Genomic DNA, 24,559 nt, shown 5'->3' on the forward strand with positions numbered 1-24,559 from the left:
CAGCAGCCGTGCAGGGTGGGCAGCTGGCCATGCTGCCCCCGGACCCCTTCAGAGCCTCCCCTCCTGCTCTGAGCAGCAGGCAAGAACCGCATTTACACCTGCCAGACCGTGTTCCTGTGAACACCTCCCAGCCTGACATCGCTGGCTCCTGTCTGAAACACAGCCCTCCCCCAGCAATCAGTCCCCACTCGGTGTTCCCCAGCTTTCCTGCTCCTGCCTCCACGCAGACCTGCACTTGCCCTTACAGATGTGCATCCTCTGTCAGACCACTTCAGCTCAGCAGGACTGTTTGAACACTGAGGCTGTCCCCCGGCGGTTGTGCATCCTTTCTCACCTTAGCACCGCCCGCACTGTTATAAGCATGCTCTCTATTTCATCTAAGTCATTAGTGAAAATAACTTTTTATTAATGCCTATCCATTTGGATAACAAGAGACAACTACCATCTGAGTACAATTTCCTACCAATCGCATAACACCATTCAGTTTCACCAAATCGAGGTTTCCCCTTACTTATGTGAGTATCACCACAGACAAAAGCCTTACTAAAAAGAACAGTCAAGAAAATAGGACATGTTTACTTTTCCTTTACTTACAACACCCATCCTAGGAGGACATTAGGCTGATACATGATCAGCTCACATCTAACAAATCTGGCTATAATTCACCTTAGTTATTGCCTAGGTGATTAGAAATTGTTTGATTTTGATTATTAACATTCCCTCTTCTATATTCCTGGTTCAAAACTGAGGCCAAGTAATGGATTACTTCCTAGTACCTCCTTTCTCGTTTTTTCCCTGGTCTCAAAAACCCCTAGGTTTGTCTTTTATAGTCTTCTGAAACTCACTTCCCCTCCAGTTCTGGGAGGGGATTGCTAATGACTCACTCTTTCAACATTACATCTATCATAGCTGGACGTCTCATCTTGCTGCCACTAACAATAGTTAACAGTCCAACTACAACCATCAAAGAGTGAAGGTTAAAGCATAAAAGGCATTTAACACTTTTGCCTTCCCAGCCTCAGTGGTGGGTAAAAAGGTTTTCCTTTCCTTTGTGTATACATAGAAATATTTTCATGTTCATACTCTTACTACTAATGTATTGGTTTCTTATATCGTATACAATTTCATACCTGCTAATTGCTCAGGAAAAAGCCTCAGAATATATTCAGAAAACTATGCTGAAATAGATTTACCTTTATAGATAAATAAAAAAAAGGTACATAATAGCAGAAGGTGGACATTTTAAGCTTCAAGACTTCCATTTATCAACCACCCACACAGAAAGCCTGATTTTCAGAGGAAAAGAGCCGGGCCCCTGGGCTCCCATTTGTCACAATTACCATGAAAAACTGAAGAGGCTTAACCTGCCCTAGCAGGGACAGAATTGAATTCAGGAGCTCCGGAGCATGTAAACTGTCAACGGCAGGTGCCTCTGCCCCACAGCTTTTATCCAGAGATTCCCCAGGGCAACACAGTCCTGTAAGACAGGCTGGAAACAATGTCTTTTCACCCTCCTCTTTAGCTCAAGAAGAGCCTTACCCCAGGCAGGGCTGGCTTCAAGCCCCAAAGACTTGGAGGGTTTTACTTTCTTTCTGGTTTTTTTTCTACCTCTTCTCCTCATTGTGTAAGCAGTTTTGAATGCTCTAACTCATGTGTGTAAAGGCTTCTGGAGAGAGGAAGGGAAGATTGCACAGTTTCTTAAATGAGAGTTAGACTCATCTTCCCCACATTTATCCCTTCTAGTTCCTTAAATCCTTCATTCTCAGCAAGCTCCAAACAACAACCTATCTCTGCACCTCATCCATCGCATATTACTAGTTCTCTTTGTTCTTGAACCAAATCCCTTCTCTGACTGGATGTCACCAGTCCCAGACGTCTGCCCAGTTGCTCTGATCCCTGTTTCTGTTTTTGCAAAAGAAGGGAGGCAAACTTAGATCATTCTAACACCAAACCAGAAAAGTCCGAGTTACCAGTACACAATTTTTTCCTGCTATATGAAACTTTAGCAAGTTGTTTTGTTTGTTTCTTTCACTAGACATTAACTGACATGGCTGTGATGGATTATTACTGGCTTCTTTTTTGCAGGCAGAAACTGTAAGAAAGTGAGGCTAAACTTACTGTAAAAAGCTTCACATCATTCCTTCAAGCAGCCCTAGTAGTTCTGACACTCCCACTTGCTTCAACAGGAACAAAGACTAGATCAACACCAAGTGCCTTTGAAAACCTCATACTACTTTTCTGCCTCAAAGCAGTTTGAAACCTAACTCCCAGGCTCCTCTTAGTCAGTCAGTAAACACTACTTCTGTTTCTAGGAAGTTATAAACATAGCATTTTGCAAAACAATTGTGCAAAGTCTCTGGAAAAACAAAGAAACTGTACAAAAATGCATGAAGCTACTCCACTTAGGTAATACCAACATGGACTTGAAGCCATTTCCCATAAAACACATGAAAGGCCAAAGATTATGAACAGCTGGTGCTGATCTGCTCAACACATCTAATGCAATATTCAGTCTTTTCCAGAAGTGGAAATCAAATATGACTAGAATTACTAATGTAGAGGCAATACGTAAATACGCAGAACTGCCAACCCTGGAGTGAACAGAATAGATGTTTCTTGTCACATTACTGCTGAGACTTCTACAGCCCTGGCTCCTGTGGAAGTTTGAGTAAGTGTTTACATAGTACTTTAAAAACATGAAAAGTATTTTAATTTGCTACCATAATCAAGATCAATGGCACAATGTTTACTGAAGTGCTAGATGACCAAAAATATTGCAGTATGAATCCACCTTAGAAGATGTTAGCAATAGAATCTGGCACTGCTTTGAAAACCCCAAACCTTCCATACTGCCACATCTCTGCTCTTGGTACCTTACAACACTTCAGCTTCTGCAATACTAACTAGGTTTTTTCTCAATAACATGAAAGAAACATTGCCATAGTTTACAACAACCTATGACCACACTAACAGTGCAATCAGTTAAAATAAATTTGAGGTGAGTGTATTGGTTAATATACGACTTAGTGCATTTCAAAATGAGAACAAGCTGCACAGTGAACCCTGGTCAAGCATTACCACTGATTCTGACAGTTTTTAAGTGTCTAAATAATTCAGGAATATAAATCTCTTAAATTGGAGAAGACCTAGGCTTCTAGGTCATTCAGGCGCTCCTGAAAACTTTCTCCATAGCCTGGGTCAGTCAACTGGAGCCTTTCAGATACAACATCAAGTTCAGCTTTAGCCCAAAATTGTTTCTAATAAACAGTTACTAGATGCCACGGAGCAAGTTGGGTTTATTTCATCTTCTACCGTACAAAGGTCAAAGTTACCAAATAACTTTTCTGTCCATCATAGTAGCAGATGGCACAATGGATCAAATGAGCATGAAAACAGTTATGAAAACTGTTATGACAACATTTCTGTCATCAATTGTGACAGAGATGACTATGACAGAACTGAGGGCCACAGGTGGCAGATCACAGATTGAAGCCCTGTGCTTCATCTCAAAATTAACAGAGGGTGTCAGCACACAGATGACAAAGAACATATTCAAACCAGTCAGAGGCTGTGTGCACCTGTGCACACAAAGGGGGGGGGGGGGGGAATACAAAAACCCCTCTACACACCACAGCTGTGGATAATTTTACCATTAAAATAAATTTCCTACCTCACACTTTAAACTTCTGAGGATCAGGCCACCAAATTGCAGGAGGCACATATATGTCAAATAAAGTGGGGAAAAAAAAATAAAAAATAAGCAGACCCTAAAGCGGAAGGCAGTATTTTCACTCATGGCTTTGATAAGCATTGATGAAACAAAAATACTACTGACATGTATGACACATAGTTAATTAGAACTATGTACTTCTGGCATGTATGGCAGCAAAGCAACATACCTGCGATTTAAAGCTACAGCAAGACAACTACGGTTTGATGTCTGTACTGACCTGTGCTCTGCAGAACGTATCCCAAGCAGTACTATGCATCCTAAGGCTCAACACTGTGAAGACTGCTTGCTGTTGAGGATTAACTTGCACTTGGATTGCTTCTCAGTGACCACAGCTCCTTTCTTCCAGGTCTCAGAAATAGGTGCCCAAAACTGTCAGCATTTTCTCAGCCTTAAATGCGATGGTGTTCAGGTTAGACACTGACCATAGGTAGCCTGGATACAACCTTTCACCATTTTTCCTCAATGTGTATGCATATGTTTATGTATGTGTATACATATAAAACAAGCTCACACAGTAACATGCTAAAAGGTGGAGGCTCCGGTACTCAGTAGCTCAGGTGGTCATGAAGCTACTCCACACCTTTTTCACAATGTTGCTCTTGTCATCCTCCACTGTCATTTTAATTAATGTTTAGCTGTTCATGTTGCATAGGAACACAGGGCAAACCCAGCCCCTCTACAGTTACATTTCCCCATTCCACCAGGGCATCCTGTGGGACAGCAGAAGGATCCAGGCTAGACCAGCCCTCTGAAGGCCACCAGCCCAGAGCAGAGCTAATCTCACAGCCAGAGCAGCTCCAGGCTTGTTCCATTGACCTCTGGACACCTTGAAGGACGGAGGTCCCAGAGTGTCTCTGGGCAACCCGCACCAGTGCTTAAGAAGTCTCACGGTGAAATATTTTTCCTCAGGAGCCTCCCTTGCCGCAAATTGTAGCTGCTGCCTCCCGGCCTCAGCCATGCCCCTCAGAGAAATCCCATTCTGGCTTTCTAACGAGCTTCCTTTAAGCAGTTGAGAACAATTAAGTTTTCCTTAGCCACCTTTTCTCCAGGCTAAACAAACCCTGCTTCTTCAGTCATGGGCAAAACGGACTTGACTTGGGGAAAATTAAATTTTTGCCAATTAAAATAAATCTTTAACTACTGATTTGGTTAGTGGGAAACAGAGGAAAGCTTTAAAACAGCTTTCCTCTCCGCTTTCCCGGGCTCAGTGTCGCCGCAGACTCCTCTCCCTGCCCCGAGCAGTCAGTCCGTGATGGCTGGTCTCTGCTCGCTCCATCTTCCTCTCGCTTCCCCTTGCTCTGCTGCAGATCCATGTCTGCTCTGGGGCCACGGATCACCTCCTCTTCCTCCAGCCTTGGTCTTCCATCAGCTTCCTCCTCGGTCTGGTATTTTCTGCCCTTTCCCAGCGGCTACCCCATCTTGGTGGCGGGCTGGGCCATGCCCGGCGGCGGGCGGGTTGGAGCCGGCTGGAACCGGCTGGAACCAGCACGGGGCAGCCCCGGCTGCTCCTCAGAGGGGCTGCGCCGCAGCCTTCCCGCCGACACCTCGCCACGGCCGGCCGGGAGAGCCGTGAAATGAGACGATCCCCAGCTCAGTCCTCTCCCACTGCAGGCCTTCCACCCCAGCCCTCAGAGACACTGCCGGGAACACAGCTCGGCCAGGAAAAGCGCCATTACGCACCTCAGGCTTTGCCGTGTCCTTCACCACTAAGTTGCCAGCCCCCTTCAGAGTTTTACCTACGTAAACTACTTATTCTTCTTTACCTTAATTATTTGCTTCCACTGCACTTACAAAAAAAAGAAGAGTTAAGAAGTCCCAGCCATGTTTGATCAGCCAAGCACCGCTGAGGTAAGCATTACTAGAAACAGAATAGGGACCAAAATCCACGCCGTCACCTCTGAAATGTAAAGAAATACCCTAAAGAGCTTGAAGTCCTTTTGTGGCATTGGCTTCAGATAAAAAAAACAGATGGTGATATTTAATACTGGCATAATAATTACAATTAGTATATATTAGCAGTGCTTCTCAGTGTAGAAGACATCTGGCCAACTCCTGCCTAACTGATGGCTTTGGTAACTTGGCAGGAGGCAGAGAGACTGCCTTTGGTTTGTATACACCAGGAAAAAATTGGTGAATTAGCTTTCATTACAAGCAGACGTCAGCAAGAGTCACATCTTCAGCAGCATGTAGCTGCCAGCACTTACTCTCAATACTCATGAGGAAGTCACTTTCCTCAGGGACTGTGGGCCTTACAGTCCTGGAACGTACACCTACTGCATTCACGAGATCACGATGAGAGCTGCATCCCATCCTCCGATGCCCATGTTTTAAGAGGATGTTCAGTAACTAGGAAGGAGTGCTATAAACACACGAGAGCTAGAAATAGTTTATTACCATAAAAAGCATAGAAACCTCTGTTCATTTTGTTGACAAGAGAAAAACCATGGGGTAACTTAACCATTGTGCTTACACTCTCACATGGGAAGAAAATGCAGTTAGTGAAGGGATCTTTAGCCTGGCTGGGAAAAGAAAAAACTAAAGGACCTGAAATCAGTGTCAGATACGTAGAAGTTAAAAAGAGAGGTTCTAGTATCAAGGGTGCTTTAGCAGCAAACAAACATGGTTAAACAGGTATAAAAGGTACCAGAAAGCCTGATAATCTCTTTTGACCGTAAAAATCTATGCATCTATACAGTGTCACCTAAGGCCTCTATATACTTAGTGCTTAGTTGCTGGCTGGAGTTAAACCACAACAACCCTGACTCTATACTGAGCAAAGAACTCAATCACTTTTTGTTGCCAAAGCCTGAACTGCAACAGGCCTTCTAGTTAACCATTGCCCACAACTATCCTAACATACCACCTGTTTCAAATTATATATATAGGCTTCTTCTATGGCTGAAGTATAATGTGAGACTGTTCACATGCAGAATAACTTAAAAAACGTCCAGAGAGCAGGACCACTGGTGAAAAACAAAAAGCACTCTGCTCAGCAGGACCCTACAAAGCATTTGTTAAAGACAGAATGAATACAAATGAGACTTAATGAATTAAGCAAAAGAACAATCATGTTAGGGGCTTTGTGAACAAGAAGCAGCCCCTGCACAATGGGATCAGCCACAATGAGACTACGCACTCATTTTGCTCCAAGCACTTACTGGTGAGCACTGGAGGCTTCATGTGTTTGCTTGGCTCTCTACAGTGACAGAACTTTACTTAAAGAAAAATGCAAGGAGCCAAGTCTTACCAAAAAATGCAGAGTTCTAGGTCAGCACCCCTCCTTTGTTGATGGGTTTTCAGAAATTGTCAACATCAACCCTGGATGCAGAGCATTGTAAAATCACAGATAGTAAAAATATTTGTAAAGTCATAGGTAGTCAAAATATTTGTAAAATATATTCCTATCTTAAACTCTGACCATGGAGTAAACAAGCTGTGGTTAACATTTCATGGGCTGATATGGAATCAACTCTCTATAGACAATCCATCCTGTAAATCATTGGCTAGCTAGACTATACCAAATATTTCTGTAACATTTACTGTTGGGTGCAGTATTCATAATAGCCTTTCCCTGTTTCTAGAAAAAGGCAAGAAGCTGCTGATTTTGGGTCATTCATATGCCAGGTAAAATGCAGGCCCCATTTGAAGACAGTATGGGATTTAGCAAAGATTTCACTAGTTCAAGATAGTGCTACTCAAGAAGAGTAGTAAAAATCAAGTGAGAGCCTTTACAAAGTCACTTATAGAGCAAGGCCAGATAAGTTCATTACCTTTAATACTGTAATGAACTTTTTTTAACTTTAATGTTACATTGAATTTTATACCATTACAATTAACATTACTCTTAAATTTTTCAGTATCTTTAATATGAATTAGCACAAAGAAATTCCCAGAATCTCCTTGAGCATCCTTAGAGTGATTGCTCATGTCACACCATACAAGGAAAAACCCCAAAGATTCTAAAATATTATGTTTTCAGACACTTACCAACCACCTGTGGAAGCTTTTCCCATACCAAAGCATCTACAAGTTTCTCTTCTCCAGATGGAAGAAACATCAACTTTTTAATTAACGTTTTCTGCTAGAGATAATCCAGTACAGTATTGGCAAACATTGACAATGTAGTCTTTTTAGTAATCAGATTAATGAATCTAAGGTGGGGGGGAGGGGGGATTGTTTTGTTTTAAAAAAAATAATCGTTTTATATCTTTACAAGACAGCTATGAACAGTTCTAGAGATTTCATCTGACAATAAAATAAAGGATTTTCCCAGTTTAAGTCCAGTCAGCATTTGCTTTAAAACAAGTGAAAGTTACAGAGATCAGCAGTTCCCAGACAGTAACCTCTGAATCGGCCCAGAGAACGGTATTAAACAGCAGAACCTACTGGTACATCCCTTACATGCTGTCCAGCTCAGTGCTCCGGGGGGATTGGCAGTGGTTGTGCTGCGAGTTTCACGATGGCCTAATGTTCATGCACTAAACCAAGAAGCTATTTAGAGAAAGTACAGTTTTGCGAGGCATAATCTGGCAAACTGCAGCAGAGCTTTCTGCCGTGATTACTTGCTGAAAACACAGAGCCATTAGAGCCTGTTTACTCCCTGCTGGGCTCGTCTTTTCACCAGGTGATACAGGATAACTAGCTACAAAAGATTAGGAGCCAGCTTCATGTTTAAGGCTTGGTGCAAGGAGACGCTTTTACAAACGGGTGGGCTCTGTTCAGCACTAGTGTGTCAGCACTACATGATGTGAGATTTATTATTTGCTAGCTCGGGGCCAGGAGCCCTGCACGGCGTTATCCTGCTGGCAAAGGCGCCTCTGCAGAGCCACATCCTCCTTCCACATCATTTGAAAGTCGTGAGCAGCCACCGAATGAAGAGAAAAAGACAGAGGAAGGAGTACAATGTTCAGCTAGCAGATGCACAGGCATATGCGGAAAATTGCATTTGTTCACGGGTACTCAAGTGCCTACTGAAGATACACATGCATGATGTGAACATGCTCTGCCCTCCCCCGTGCCTCTTTTAGACAGCAACACCTCCTGAAAGCTGCTACTGTTAGCCAGAACAAAACATTTGTTTTCCTCTAACCACTGTCCGTGGAAAGCCTCAGGCAGCCCATGCCTCTGTGCACATGACAACTGGTTCAGCAACTGTCTTAAAATACATCTGTAATGATATCTGCAAAAGCTCAAAAAGAATAAGGAACGTAGGCTCAGTCACAGCTCAGCAACATAACTATCCAAGGAGAAAACTTTTCCGTTTGACTCAAAATGTTTTACTGACAAGTTAGATCACTGCTGCAGCACTCGGATGACTGCTCTGGGTACAGGCTTTCCACTGACTCTACCAGTACACCTCCTGCATTCTGTTTAAAAGATAAAGCTGAAAACAAATACATTTTAGAAATAGCTGCAGACAAAAAAAAAAAATAAAAAATATAGATTTGAATGGGTAAGCAGCTTGTGAAAGTAAAACTCAATTCAAGTTGGGAAAAGAATAAGGAATACATGACTAAAATCTCCCCAAAGTGACACTTAAACACCACAAACTGGGCAATAATTGTCATACATAATCATTCTCCATCTAGCTAGACCACCTTGAAACAAGAATTAACACTGAAGTTTTCAATGAGCAAGACGAACACATTCTAACTTAAAAATTATCGATTTTTAATTTTCTCCCCCCTTCTTCACAATAGGGCTGAATCACCTGGCAGGAATTCCCCTCTTCCCTGCATAAACCACACAAGCTCTGTAATATTACAAGAGCTTTATCTGCCCAACCCACAATGTAAGGGGATGCTCCTCCATCAGACCTGCTTCAACAGAACATGTCATGAACATTAACAGCTTCCATCATATTTTTATCCTGTCTGAAGCAGATTTTAAGTTTAAGTCAACATCAGATAGCCTGATTTATATAGCCAGGAAAAAGATCTAACGGAAAGCGTTGGATAAACTAGTGCAAAAAGTCAAACTCTGGAGTACAAGACTATGGATGTTCTGAAAATTTGCATTTGTTTTCTTCAAGTATTCCTGGAGCACCATGTGTGAGAGCTAGACAGTGTGGCTGACAACCTTACATTGCAGCTTCACTAAATCCTGGTTACATTTAATGAAAAAAATAACTGAACATAACTGTATTGTTGCAGTGATCTCACATGTTGCTGATCTACTCAAACCCAGGTAAAAATGAGTCCAAGACCAAAGAGCCTTCTCGAGCTCTGACCCACCATCCTTGTGGGAAACGCTTAGGTTGACTTTCCCCCTGCAGCCACGGACCAAGGCCGCCGGTGCCCTCTTCTGGTTGTCGTCTTTGGTGACCATCAGAATACAGCATCACTAGTATTTTTTACTAGAAGTCAATTCGCTCTTTGCTTCTGGTTTAACACAATAAAAAGCTCAAGGTCTTTTCGTGTATGGCTGAACCTGAGAATATTTTTATGTGCCTCTTCAGTAAATAGAGGTGACAATACATCACAGCACTGGGACAGGTATATCGTCCTAAGCATGTGCTATGCAAATGTGGAGTGAACCTGGTGCTGCCACCTCAACATCTCACTCCATTATCACATGGGAGAACAGCACTGCTGTTGCTGCTCATCTGCAGTCTCTTTTTGCCATCCATTTTGTTAATTCCTGGATATTTCTATCCTCCTTATTAGGGACAAAAAGAACTAAATGGAGGATGATTCTGGTTTGAGATACATGTCACACTCTAGTTTCTGCCTAGACAGGGATAGGGTTTACAGTATTCTACTGTAAGCAGCTCACTGATTAGTACCAAATGCCTAATCTGTTGAATAAGGTGGGGTCTAGGGCTCTCTCTCTCCTAGTTTTTGCAAGTTATTTACACATCAAAACACAAACAATAATAAACAAACAGAAAAGGCAGCTTGGCTGCAGATGGCGGAGAGAGAAGACTGTTTCTTGCCAGAACTCAATGCTTTATCATGAGTCTGTTTCTTCCAGGACTTGGCTCCAGTAACGCTCCTCTGTGTTCAAATAAAGAGGGTCTGAACATCTGAAAGACAAGGACTGAAGACTCCCTTATGGTTTAGCTAGGTATTTACTGGTATTAGTGACAGGGACACTTGGTCATTCTGGGCACATTGCTAAGACAAAAGAGGGGCAGACAGCAAGTGTGAGCACTGAACACAGCCACTCACACAGCCTGTTTGTTAGTTCACACTATTTTGTCCTGCTCCAACAAGCTCTCCCCTGGACAAATCTGCTTAAAAAAGGAACTAGCCCTAAGCATCAAGGAAACAAGCCAAATAGAGACATACATTTGGCCAGAAACCAGCCCTTTCTCAACCCACAATTATTTTTCAGTACCAGCACAGCCTAGCTAGACAAGCACTGTACAAAACTCCAGGACGAAGCCATCATTTTAGCATCTTCAGTAGGATTAGGGCCAGAACTGCATGGCCATTGTTGTCCTAGCTGAGTTTAGACACAAGTTAATTTGATGAGGGTAGGCATGTACTTTAGGATTAACTGCACGATATGCTCAGTATATTTCTGTAGACTGTCCTGGAAGTTTGCCTGTGCTAATTCTTTTCAATGTTTGCACTGCCGCCATCTACACTGACAAACCCCAAGCAGGGCACAGAAGAGGTGGGACTCGCTACATTAGCTACTCATCACACGGGCTAAGCCAGTGTTTCTCTGTATCTCTGCAGGAACACAAGATAAAGTACACCTCCTCCATCAATGTGTTGCCAGGGATGTTCATTATGGGCATCTCATCATGCAAAGCTTTGTATTTTTTACATTACGTGGATGCAACCTGAACAAGCATCCAAGAGAAAAATCTGAGCTTACCATACAAGAGAACTACAACATGGACAAGAGCTAAGAATAAGTATTCAGTGAGACTCTTAATTGTCTGATGCAATAGGAAAATACATACATCCACTCTAACCAGCAGAGGACCTAACAAAGTTCTTAACACCCAACTTGACAGGACTCTAGAACATCTGAGTAGTAGGGGATGGTCTGTACCTCCTCCAGTTCACATCTGCCTAGCAGAGTCTGCACAGCTCTTCAGTATACAAAGATGCTCTTGCTCTGGGGCAGTGGGTGCTGAGAAAAATGGCAAGATAAAAAGCTTAATTCCAGGAAGCAATCACTGATGCTGCTGGCTTGTTTCTCATCCTTAAGAGCAGCCCCATAAGCTGCTTCAAGGTCACTGGCTAAAATAAGTACCAACCTCAGCAATCAGAGCTAATTCTAGTCATTTGTAGAACTGACAACAAGCAGGTATGTACACAGACTAATCACACAGCTAGTTTTCCCAGCAAGGCAGACACCCTTCAATCCATGGATCTAGGCCCCCACCATGAAGTGAATACCACAGACACGAGCATGGGATATCTGGTCACATCTGTCATTACCAGTAAATACAAACCCAGATTCATTTACTTAACTAGAAAGTGTTTGAAGCAAGAGACCAAGAACTGCATAAGCTAGAACTGAAACTGAATGCTCACCTCCCTTAAAGAATATTTACTTTGAGACAAGTGAATCAGTCATTACCACTACATCCATTTTGGAGGAATACATGGGGCTGCATTACTAGGAGGATTCAGCAGCCTGGACAGGGAAGAGGCAGGGGGAAGCAAGTCTTACACATATCGAGGGAAGTGAAACCCCTGAAGCCAAGAAGAGCCTCATGACACACACACTGGTATAATCAGGTTTTAAAATTAAAGCAAGCAGCTTGTTAGCTGGTACTTAGTATGTCTGCTGAATTGCATGTTAATGTCAAGTGCTAAGCATATTCCTGTTTGAAAACACATAATGCCCTGTACTGATTAGTCTCTTATGAAGCAGTAAGCGCTGAAGGTTTTAAACTCTTACAGTAAGAGAATGCCTCAGACTTACCTTGCCATTTAGATGAGCTGCGCATAGTTTTCTACACCTTGACCAACACAACCAACTGAATTTTTTTAACTACTATGGACAGGAATTATGTTTAAGAGTACTCAAGGTGGTGTTTTGTTTGTTTTTGAAAACACTACCCAACGAATAACTGGGGGGCACAAAACAGCGTAGCAGCTCAGGATAAAATAGTTAGTCCTGTCCCATCACCCCCCTCCTTGCTGCTAAGAGTGAGGTTTTTCTGGAGACTGCAGAGCACACACATTCAGCAATGCTCTAGTGGCACGAGAAGTTGTCTCGGACAACTATGCCGTAAGACTACTCAATGCCACAAGTGTGGCACAGCAGCCATCTAGCTCAACTCTACTGTTCCAGTACCTCGTAGCTTTCAGCATTGCTTTTTACTGCAGTCTGTCCACCTGTGTTCGAAGTGCTGCTAAGGCTCTGACAGCCACAATCTCCCCTTCCTCCAGCTGCCTGCACAGGAATCCCCCTTATTCTCCTCCATCAAGGGAAATGTGATTTTTACCTCAGCACTGGTCACCTTCTATGCACACGTTCTGAGTTCATAGACCAATTGCATCTGGATGTTTTTGCTGTGATATGGTAAACAATTTGTAGAAAATAGGTTCTGTTCATGGTCACATGATCTTGTCTCATAGAAGAGGAAGAAACTGGTAAGATAATGCAGCAAGTCACCTGTGTCTATGGAGATGTCGGGTTGTATTGGTTCAAGCCACTTTATCCAGTCCAGCTAGCACAAAAGCCCTGCTCACAATGATTTTGTAAAAAACCACAACCCTTTCCACTCACTAATGCTGCAGATATTAACTGGAGTCAGAAGATTCAGAGGAACAGTATAATAAGACATTTATTAAAAGTGCTGTCAGCTATATTAAGAGCTATATTCTAATATCCTTTTTAAAAAAGGCCTCTAATTAAAAAAGAGTAGCTAAAAACCATTCTGATCTCTGCGGTTACAGACAATATGACCTGCAGTGCTCTGTGGAATGTTTAGCTTTGCCGACTGGGACAAAATAATCTTTAAGTCCAGGATCCACGGTTTCTATTGTAGAGGAAGAACTGCTGGGGGCTCCAGAAGAGACACCTGCAGGTACCTGGAACAGAAATACAGTCACTAAAGATATTAGTTTAGCTAACAAATATAAAGGTGTCACCTTCTTGTGTAACACACTGGGGAAGAAGAGAATAATCCTGCAACGTTACAGACGAATCGTTATCCAGTACATCTGTATACCTACAGCTGAACTACTTTTCTGGTCCAAAAAGTTTTCCCCTCAAGAGGCTGACAGAGGCTTCCATTTCAGGAATAGAAGCTGACCACCATGAGAAGTTTGCCAGCTACAGCAGCTGTAGCCCAAGCTGCTAAAGCAGAGTTATCCTGTGCTTATAGCCGCAAAGTTACAGAACACTGGCTTCCTGGTTACTTACTTTGAGCGCTTATACTTCTCCTTAATTGCTTGCAGTTGGCAATGGGGAGCATCAAGGCATGCTTTATGCAGATCAGTCAGGCAAGGTGCTATCTCACTTAATGAATACCCAGTGAACGCAGCAAGTGTTTCTGGCTGGTCAGAGGAGAAAAACCAGTGTTACTCTATTGTAGGCAGCATTTATCTAGAAGATACACTTTCTACAGAAGCAGAAACCATTTTCACAACATCAGTGCTCACTCTAGGTTCTTTAAGCTTGAATCCATTTCAAGTGTATCCTGCCATCAGTTTCACTCTGGGTCTCTTCCTTGGTGCCGGGAGATCTGACAAGAAGCTCCTTCTGCTCTAAGCATGTGACATCCATTACATCTCTTCTGGATCCTGCTCTCTGCTAAAGCTGTTCCTCCAACACACAGCTGAGAGCCCTATCAAGGCTTGCGTTAAAGCAGCCACTCAGTGTAATCATTCCACTCAAGTGGACACATTCAGCTCCCCCCTCCCTCCCAGAAAGCCCCTGAATTGTATTTGGGGGGCAAGTTTTGGAGATTAAAAACTAACAAGGCCTTAGGTACAGGCTTGATGTAAGTGAGCAAGACAGCAAGGTCCCTCCCATTTCAGAGAGGAGGCAGGATATTTCAGGTTGATTTAACATTCTTTTATCAGGTAGTCCCATTAGCTTAGGGTCCTAGGATTTCAGTCTTTATAACAACATACTTTGAAGCTACTCCTTCTGCTTTCTCAGCCTAGTTTTAATGATAACATAAAATGCTTGAGCTACTCATTAACATGCAGTTGTTCTTACCCAGAAAGATCTGTTCACGGTATAGTTTGCTAGACAGTAGGCTGCTGCAGCAGTTTGTGAAGGAAGATACTTCAGAAAAGGATCAGCTTCAAGGAGACTCAGCTCTGCAAGATACTGATCAAAAAACCAACAAGGTTTTCCAGACAGAATGAGCCTAGCTGGTAAAACTAGTCCAATACAGCAAGCACTGAAAATTGTCAATGGTCTCAGTTTCATGTAAAAAACCCATGAGTTACATGTCTGGTGGGTAGAAATAGCATTCTGGTCCTGTTGAGCTTACAAAAGAAGCCTTAGCATGTTTCAGTGGGGACAGAAAGACCACACTTTGTCAAAGTCTAAACAATCTACACTGTAAAATCTGAAGTTCTGGTCCCATCATCAGCTGTCCCAGTTTCAGCTGGGATAGAGTTAATTTTCTTCCTAGTAGCTGGTATAGTGCTGTGTTTTGAATTCAGTGTAAGAATAATGTTGATAACACACCGATGTTTTAGTTGTTGCTAAGTAGCACTTATCCTAAGTTAAGGATTTTTCAGTTTTGGCTCAGAGGGAGCCAAACCGCACTTGGGCAAAGGCAGTGCGGTGGCTGCAGGAGGGACACGGCAGGCAGAGGATTCATACCACAGAACATCACGCTCAGTATATAAACTGGGGGGGACCTGGCCGGGAGGGGGGAATCACTGCTCTGGCACTGGTCAGCCAGTGGTGAGCAATTGCATTGTGCCCCACTTCTCTTGGGTTTTCTTTCTCTCTAGCTTTGTTATATTCCTTTTCATTACAATCATTATTATATTTTAGTATTATTACTGTTATTATTATATTTTAGTTATTAAACTGTTCTTATCTCAACCCACAAGGTTTACTTTTTCTCCTGATTCTCCTCCCCATCCCACTGGAAGTGAGCGAGCAGCTGCGTGGTACTTAAGTGCTGGCTGGGGTTAAACCACAACATCAGCCCTTATGTAGTTTTACAGATAGACACTTAGAAAACTCATGTTTTGTAAAAATAACAAAGACACTTTTCCCATCCTCCAAGGCTCTTGTTCACACAGGTGGAACTCACTTGGAGATCAGGGATAAATGGACAGCTCTAAGAAATAGAATTTGGGCTCTGTTGGAGCAGCGTCACTGTACAACCCTATACCCTTTGCAGATAAGCAGCAGGTCAGATGTTTTGCTATAAGCTTGGGTTAACCCGTTTCTAAGCGGGGTTGCCTATGCAGCTATGCAGGCACAGACTGTGTCATCCTGTAGCAATGTGTAGTACCACCAGACCCAGGGCAGACTTGCTGTGCAGGCACTGTTGAAAAAACAACCAGATTCCTACCACCTAGCTGCCTCATCAGTGCATTATCCCCAACCAGACAGACAGACCAAATTTAGGATTTCCATGAGATATTTATCCTGAAGACTCAGCACACAAGCCACCTACTGAAGGTAACAGGCTACAAAACATCCAGGTTTAGCCCTGTTGCAGTCCTACATAAAACTTGGCATGAGAAAAAGAATATCTTCTGATAGAGCATAGTATAGTAGCAGCACCTGTCTTAGTGAAATGCAAGTGGTCCTGCTTTTAGGATCACTTCTACCCCCTCCCCAGTCCTAAAAAGAGGATAATTCATACCCTCGCGAAGTTCTCTGTCCTCATGCAGACTCCATGCCTCTGAATATACTGAAGGAGAAACTGGTTGATGGTGGGGGCTGTTAGGTCAAAAGCCAATACTTTGAGAAGCAGGTGTTCCATTCTTAGCAGCTGCCTCTTTGTGTAGGTATCATCTGTTATATACACAAACTCATCCACTTCTGGTGGGTAGATCTCTTCATATTTCCTGAAAAAGGAATACAGAAGCCACATTTGCCAGCTTGAAAGTTATGGTAAAAGCAAGCTTTCTGCTGGACCCATATCAGGATGAGCACATGACATTACTAAGATTTGTGCAGAGCTCTTATTTTAGTCCTTCCTCCAGGCTAGATAACAATTTAGTTTCAAATTTGGGCAAAGATGTTTAGAGGAACTTCAAGTCATCAGTCTGGATAGAAACACACTCACATTGCAATAGCAAGTTAATAGCAAGCTCTCAGAGAGCGAGTCTCAAGAATACAATGCACTCCAGACAAAAACCTATGCACTCCCAGGCTGTGTTGGGTACCCTGTCTACTTAAAGCAGTTCAAGGCTAACTGCAGACTGCAACTGTCAATCTACTACAGCCTTACAGGCTAGCCACCTAACACACTAGTGGTTTTGCTCCTGCTGTTATGGTTACAAGTTTTCCCCACTACAGTTCCTCACACCACAAACTGAGTATTTAATTTTGCTAGTGCCAAAGTAGGCAAAGTTGCTAATCTTGAGACATCACGAAAAGCCACCTACCACTGCAAGCTTCAGTCCTTCAAATTAAACTAAAAAACTCAGTCCAAAAAACAGTTTTAGCTCACCGAGATTTCAGGAACACTTACGCAGCCAGAAGAATTGCTGCTGTTCCTACAAGCTGCAGCTTCCCTCTGAGAACAGACATGCAGGAAAGAAACCTGTCCAGGAAGTTCACCGCCAAGTACAATGTCTCCGTCCGCAGTTTATATTCTTCCCCTACTTCCACCAGCCAATCTACCAAGATGGCACGCATTCCTGTTGTTATATCTGGTTGCTTCCTCATGTAGTAGGGCTTGGGCCTGAATCTCACCTGTTTGGAGAGAGAGTTGAAGAATCAGGATGCTCACCCTGTAGAGAGCCATCAATGGCTGAGCTGATTAGCATTCTTTATAGTTCTACCAAAAGGAGCATGAGTTGTTCCACTATTAATAACTCATTACTACTAATTACAGTTATAGTGCTAGTAATATTAATTAGCAGCTAGTAGCATCTCCAGAAAGTAGTATTTCTACGCTGAAGAGCTAGGAGCTACTGTGTTAGTAGCAGAATAGTAGACCTCCGAGACTATGGACAGCCTTTGCCATCAAGCACACATGAGCCATTGAGAGGGACCTGAAAACAAACAGATCACATTTTTTTTACCCTCTTCCTATCAGGAAACTGCACTTTACTGCTCTGATACAGAAAGGTAGGAAAAACTACTACTATAGCAAGAGAGCTGTCAGTGGCTTCACATCCAACTGCTTTAGTATTTTTGCAGCATTCAACTCCCATCTGTGAGAATCCTTCATCCCAAAGAGTCAAGAGATGCTCCAATGGCAGGGAATTTCAGGGACACAGAGTAATCCTGAAGGACCTCATCACTGTGTAGATGCTGCCTCCAGAGATGGCTTTTACTGCTTGCTTTCCCTCCTTTGTAGTTCAGCGGCAGCCTTGGGTTACCCTGGGGCAGCCACACATCTGTGCAGTATTGCAGCCCATCACAGAGACCGCGAATATCTATCAGCTTGCTACAAGCCACTCACTTCAGCCTCTCGGAGGTACCGATGAATGTCTTCGGCATACTCTCCCACAGTCAGAGTTATGGCATCTCCCACGTGATCCTCAGGCTGGGACTGGAAGGATGTGTCCACTATCATAGGAGATCCTAACAGGTAGGAGAGGAGGAAGCAGCACGACATTTGCGTGATTAGCCTCTTCACCTTCTCCTGCTATTTCTAGCACAGAAGTGTTGTGCCTCACGTAGACACAGTCCAAGCTATCTTGAAGGGTTACTTGCTGTAACATCAGCTACTCACTAGCTTACCAGCATCACAATTCATAACCACCTTACGTGTACTTGTGCTATAGATACCATCCGAGTAGTAACAGGAGTTACCTGTACTCAGATCCAGCAGCAGGCGAATACTGGATGTCATTGCACTCGTATCCAGTTCACACAGGCTTGACTCCAGCTCTTCGGCCACTTGGCAGGTGTAGTTTTCTTTCTGTTCTGGTTCATCTACGTAGATGACAAACCCTTGCTTTGATGCAGCACTGACCGTGCAGTTGGGCAATTCATCTTTTCCAGATGAAGGGATGGTGTTTTCAGAGCCAGAGAAGCGTCTGATAACAGCAGCATCCTGCTGAAACAGAACACACAGTAATGCTGTGGGAGGGCAACTCAGGAAGAAAACAACAGTAAGTATCACTTGTTTCGGAAAAGAAAATCACTGTCCTTGCCTAACAGACACCAGTAACATAAAAGTTTGCTGGAAAAACCACCAGCTGCAAGGGACGCCTCAGAAGTACCACTTTTGACTGTCTCGCTCCAACAGACACATCACAGAAAGAGCGAGGCGTAGCAAAGGACAGGAACCAGGGGAGCAGCCTCGTCTCCGGCACCCACCACCAAGGAGGAGGAGGTGAGAGCGCTGCTCGGTTCTGGTGGGGCTGGCAAGCACAGGGTCCGCTCCACGTTCCGTTCCAGCAAGAAGCAGCTGCTTTAAAGTGCGGCAAGTTAAAGTTGCAAAAGGAAGCACTCGGGCACTGTCACAGACTTACGAAGGACTTTGCCTGCAAGAAGGTGTTTTACACCGAGTTACAGCTCAAGTTTTCAGCTCAAGCATCACAACCCCTAGGGCTACAACGTGTGACCGGGATACAATCCTTCACATCACCTACTATCAGTAAGCCACCAACCAAGTTAGGGGCTTTACACAGTCACAACCAAGAAGAGTCTGTGCACCGGTAACAACCGCTGTTTTGAGTCCCGTAAATCAGCACAATCACATTTTCCCTGCCACACCAGCAGACTCCAGAGGGGCCCAAGGAACCGAAGCGCAGACAGACGCCCCGCTGTGAACTTCAGCTTCTGGAAGGCTCTGGCACCCTGCCGGGAGCGTGGCCAGCCACAAGGCAATGAGACCCTTGGGTAAGCACCGGTGAACGGAATTTTCTTAAGCTGCCCCCCCTGCGCTTTAGAGGGCAACTGCCCAAACGAATTCTCACGGAGCCTCCCCCGTTCACTTCCAGGACAGATTATTTGTCCACAGCATTTCCACGGGGGAGCGCGAAGGAGGAGAGGAGGGCTGAGCGGCCACTAGCAGGGTTTCTGAGGAGACTCACGCTCATTAGCCGGAGCCCGACCCAACCGCTTCCCCCGCCGACCCCAGGCCTTCCCCCCCGCCCTCCCCCAGCAGCGGCGGGCGGGCTGCCGGCCCCAGGGCCCGCACGGCGGCCGGGAGCTCCCTCGGGGAGCCCGGCGGGGGTGGCTGCGGCCCCCCGCGGCGGGGAGAGGAGAGGAGACCCGACCGGCCGCCCTCCCCTCCCCTGCCCTGCCTTCCCCTGCCCGGCCCGGGGGCTCACCTGGCTGCCGGGCCGGCGCTGCCCGTTCTCCGCCAGCACCCCCAGCACGGCCCGCCCGCAGCTGCGGGGGGCGGCGGGGCAGGGCTCCCGCCGGCCCGCCCGGCTCTTCTCACCGGTGCGGCGCATCGCCCAGACGTGGGTACCTTTCGGAGAAAAGGGAAAGAAAAAAAAATAAAAATCAACAAAATAAAGTTGGGGGGGAAAACAAACAAACCAACCAACCCAAACAGACCACCCCAAACACCCGGTTACGCCTCGGGCAAGCCCCTCCCGTCCCGCAGAAAGGCGACCGACCGACCAGCCCGGTCCGGCCCCGCTCGCCACCGACCCGCGGAGGCGGCCGCCGGCCCACCCGCCCCTATATAGGCGGGGACCGGCGGAGGCGGTGGCTGTTAGTCGCGGCCGGTTGGAAGCCCGGGCCGCAACCCCCGCCGCCGCCCTGGCCCTGGCCCTCGCCGTGGCAACCCAAGCGGCCCCGGGTCGTCATGGAGACCCCGGCGGGGAGGGGGGGGGACGGAACCGGCCGCGCTGCCCCCGCGCAGGACACGCACCGCCCCGCGCAGCGCCCGCGGAGCGGCGGGCGGGGGGGGGGGGCCCGGCCGGCAGACGCGGCCCCGGCCGCCCCTTGCGACCGGGCGGGGTAGAGGGCGAGGAGGTGCGGGAGAGGGAGTCGGCGGCTTCGCTGGGGTCGGAAGGGTTTGGCTTCCCGCTCTGATAACGGGAAAAGCAGAACGAGGAGGGTCTCGGGGTAGCCAGGCTGGGCTGGAGTCTGAGCCGCAGAACCAAGAGGACTTGGGCGGCCGCTTGTCCGGTGCCATCCAAGATTCCCGCAGCAATGAGCACGGCCAGCACGCTTCACTAAATCCGTGGGCGCTACCGCCCGCGGTGCTGGGAAGGGCTGCGACTCTGCGGGGGGACAAGATTCGATTTCAAAAATGATCTTGGCAAACTGGAAGAATGTTCTGGAAAAGCAGGATGCTCCTGCGGCGCACGTGCGAGGTCAGACGCCGCCGCTGGCTGCAGAAATGCAGGACGAGGGACAGCCGGGCAGGTCGCAGCTCCGTGAAGAAGAGTCAGGAGGTTATAGTGAACTGCAGACTGAGCGTGACCCGCCACGCTCGTGGCTGCTCCAGCACGAGCAACCGAAAATAAATATACCCTGTGTGGCGCACGAGCCCTGTAAAAGTCCGTAGTGAAGACAAAAGAGCAAGCGGTGTAACAGGTTGAACCTCAGCATGAGGTTTAGCTCAGGTATCAGGCTTGTGGGCTTGTGATGCCCCAGAATAGACAGCGTGGGAAATTTGGGGATTTCCCTTTTGGCAGATCTGCAAGAGCGAGTTAAAACCGCTGTCAAAAATGGCTGTGCCTCAGCAGTTGTGGTACTTCTTGAGATGCTCTCCGCTGTGATTGAAATGTAGGGGCTATGATCCAAAATTTGGATATGTCAAGCAGGGTCTTATACCAGAATTGGGTTTTGCAGTTCTTGTCATCCAGGTTGTATTAAGGTCCGTATTTTTTCTTCCCACTTTTCTTATGTCTATTTTTTAATTGAGTTCCCCCCCGCCCCCGCCACCTCCCCAGTGAATTTACTATAGGAGGTAAGTGGAATATCTCAAGGTGAAAAACATTACCCGTGTTTGATCCATCGGCCACGTAACACCACTTTTCCTTTGCGACGGAAAGAGCTCCATGCCCTCGCAGCAGCAAGGTTGTAAGCAGGCAGTTACCATAGTGGAGCTGTCACAGCTACAGGCGTGGGCAAATGCAGGTGAGGGGGACAGAAGGTTTACACTGTACTTCCCTGTTCTTCTCTTTCTTTCACATCATCTCTAAACCCCAGGTTTGCACAAGGAAGACTTCAGTTGGGGACAGTTCTTTAAATGTTATCGTGCAAAGTTTTAATTTCTGGAAAAAATCAGTCTAGCTGCCAGCCTTTGAAATGAAATATCAGCTTAAGCAGAAGTTTAAATACTCTGTATCCTGTTGTTTTGATGGCATTACTAAAAAATATGGAAAAAATCCTGTGCTATGATACATGTAGAATCTATAGCAGTCTAAGAAGGTGGATGTTAGTCAAAACCATATTTAAATGTGTGACTATTCCACACACTAATTAAAAATTTCAGGTTTAATAACATTTTTTAAACAAAAGGCTTTTGAAATGTATATATTTTATGAGTGAAAAAAAGCCCAGTCTCATTCTTCTTAGCAATAAAGGAAGAAAAGATTGGATTTTTCCCTCAAAGAAAAAATTTGCTTTCACTTCAAATTACAATTCAGCAATGTTTTTTCTAATTCAGGAGTATCGGGACTCTGATTTCAGGCTCTAATTGTATTTTAAGTGGCTGGCACTACTCTTCTGACCGTAAATCTGTATGGGTTGCTAGTTTCAAAATCTCATCTGAGAAGAATGGAGGTCATGTATGCAGGAGTAAAAGGTTAAAATATAAAAAATGAGGGAATGACTTTGGAAACTCATTCCCCCGAGACATCAATGAGGCGATGGTTCTAGGGCTCAGATGCCCGAAGACGTTTATGTCCCTAACGCCCCGGTTGCACGCCCGTTTCCATTCAGCATGGTCTGGCCTGCTCCCAGCCGCTCACTGCTACTGCCGCAAGGATTTGTGCGGTTGTGAGACAAACCACGGACCTAGTCCACCTGAAAAGTAACGCAGCCGCAACACTGGCACAGCGTTGTTAGCGGCGGGGTCAGTTGTCTCAGCTGGGTTTTAGACAGCTCCATGAACTGTAGGTCCAGCACAAAAGAAATGACGAGACTGCGGTACCAGCATCAGGAAGGCAGTGGGGGTAGTGGCACCCCTTGTCTTTATAGACCTAGTGCTCCATGTCTGAATTTGAAGTGCTGTTTAATTTTTCATAATTTTTAAAATGTTACCTTATTCTTTGTCAGCACTGAAAATACCAGCTGTTCTTTCAAGGGATCTTCCTTTGGCAGTGCCAGAGCTGGATTTTTTATCTTCAGTAAAAAACATCTGGGTGTGATACAGAGATAGATGAAACATTATGCAAGTACGTATTTTCAGATAGGTAAATGCTGTTTGTGAAAACTGCCTGTAGCTTATAAGAATAACCTTACCTCTGCCCAAACCTATTTTTCTAGCTGCTCCGTCTCTCCATGTGGTATTTGTCATGAGGAATGTCAGAACTTGGTAGTTCCAGGTCTAACATGTAACTCGCGTTCATACAGAAATTGCGTGTCACTCCTTGCCAAATACATGGATGGAAGTTACTTACTAAATTTGTCTTCAGTCAGTGAATATCCTTTATATCCAAATACCCATCATATCCGTACACCATTTAGACATAACTGAGGAACCTCAGCTACCCAACAGATGACTTATTCATATTTTTATATATGAGCAGCATATGGATGTCCTTGATAGTCATATAGTACATTAATGTAACTGAAACACCTCTCAAATAGCTTTTAATGAGGTTATCTAAGCTCCAGTGTCTCAGGAGCTCTTTGAAACAGCCCAATATGGATTAGTACCTGAGGGAGGCCAGTGAGCTTTGCCAGCCACTACCTAATTGTAGCAGCAGATCAAATAAAGCTTTGGGCCATTAATCATTTACTTCTGAGCTTTCCTGTGAGTGCTTGAGAGGAAACTGGGGCCTTCCTGAGTGGACTTCTTAGGGCTTCTTGCAGTAATTACTGTCTTACTTATGATTTCTCGGAAGACAGAGAAGTCAGAGTGATTCCTGACTTGGCGAGGGTGCTTCCTCGGGGGCTCTGGAAAAGACAGGATTAAAGGGCTGGTTAGGACTCGTCTCTGCCTCATGACTCTTTCTGAGCTCCTGAGCTCTTTCTCCTTTTTGCAGTTTTTGCTTTGAATGTTGAAATTTCCACATTTGGCACCTTTTTCAGTTCAAGGGAATTCCCTTCTTCCGTGCCGTGGGAGCTGGCACAGGCTCCTGCTTTCCTCTCCGTGGACCACTGGTAAGCCCCAGCATTTACAGAGCGAGCTCTGCACAGGCTTCAGGTCATGATCTGGGGCACAGGCAGTGACTCTGCCTGGCCTCCAGTTCTGCCCCAATGTCAGGCCTCCCAGAAGTGCCACAGAACGGCTTCTGTAGAGATTGAAGAGCTGGATTTTATTTGTAAATTTCCCAATAGAAATACCTGAAGAGTATATTTTACTATATCAATCTTTTTGCAAGATTTGTTTACAGAAGAGAGAAATGTTGTCTGTACAAATGCAGGTGCTTGGCACTGTGCCTGGGAGCTGGAGGAGAGACGAAGCACACTCCCTTTTTTCATTTCTCATGCAATTCGGAGTTTTCAAGCTACCACCACTACATCATCCCCCTCCCAGGATCTTGGTCCCGTCACCCGTACAGGGAGCATCCTTTGCCTCTGTGGCTTGAAACCACATGAGTCACTCCTGTTCCGGTTGTAAGCACACAGGGGCAAAACTGCCTTTTGAAAGGAAATCAGCATATTTTGACC

At 45.2% G+C, this 24,559-nt stretch overlaps 2 protein-coding genes across 3 annotated transcripts in view; both read right to left on the minus strand.

Moving 5' to 3' along the window:
• Window positions 1-13,487: 13,487 nt before the first annotated feature.
• CCNA1 (cyclin A1) lies at window positions 13,488-23,072 on the minus strand. 2 transcript variants are annotated; one of them, XM_049823118.1, is made up of 9 exons: window positions 22,985-23,072; window positions 20,089-20,231; window positions 18,620-18,863; window positions 18,267-18,388; window positions 17,328-17,551; window positions 16,494-16,698; window positions 14,873-14,986; window positions 14,072-14,205; window positions 13,488-13,737 (listed from the first exon to the last, which is right to left on the minus strand). In XM_049823118.1, the coding sequence occupies exons 2-9, from the start codon at window positions 20,212-20,214 to the stop codon at window positions 13,686-13,688; spliced, it is 1,221 nt and encodes a 406-aa protein (XP_049679075.1). In that variant the 5' UTR covers window positions 20,215-20,231; window positions 22,985-23,072; the 3' UTR covers window positions 13,488-13,685. The 2 variants fall into 2 exon arrangements, with proteins under 2 accessions (XP_049679075.1, XP_049679074.1); XM_049823117.1 differs by having other exon boundaries at window positions 18,620-18,866.
• A 609-nt stretch (window positions 23,073-23,681) lies between these two features.
• LOC126048132 (uncharacterized) overlaps window positions 23,682-24,559 on the minus strand; it is a 33,132-nt gene continuing 32,254 nt past the window's right edge. The window contains exon 4 of the mRNA XM_049822716.1: window positions 23,682-23,842. Coding sequence (XP_049678673.1) covers window positions 23,682-23,842 — 161 coding nt within the window. The remainder of the gene's footprint in view (window positions 23,843-24,559) is intronic.

Source organism: Accipiter gentilis, chromosome 19 (genome assembly GCF_929443795.1).
Source record: "Accipiter gentilis chromosome 19, bAccGen1.1, whole genome shotgun sequence".
NCBI classification, from domain to species: Eukaryota; Metazoa; Chordata; class Aves; order Accipitriformes; family Accipitridae; genus Astur; species Astur gentilis.

Coding starts and splice junctions, on each gene's coding strand:
- CCNA1 (XM_049823117.1), bottom strand. CDS start 20,214: ATGCGCCGCACCGGTGAGAAGAGCCGGGCGGGCCGGCGGGAGCCCTGC. Junction 18,389..18,619: donor GCTGCTGGATCTGAGTACAG/GTAACTCCTGTT, acceptor CCTACCTGTTAG/GATCTCCTATGATAGTGGAC. Junction 16,699..17,327: donor GCAGCAATTCTTCTGGCTGC/GTAAGTGTTCCT, acceptor TTCCTTTTTCAG/GAAATATGAAGAGATCTACC.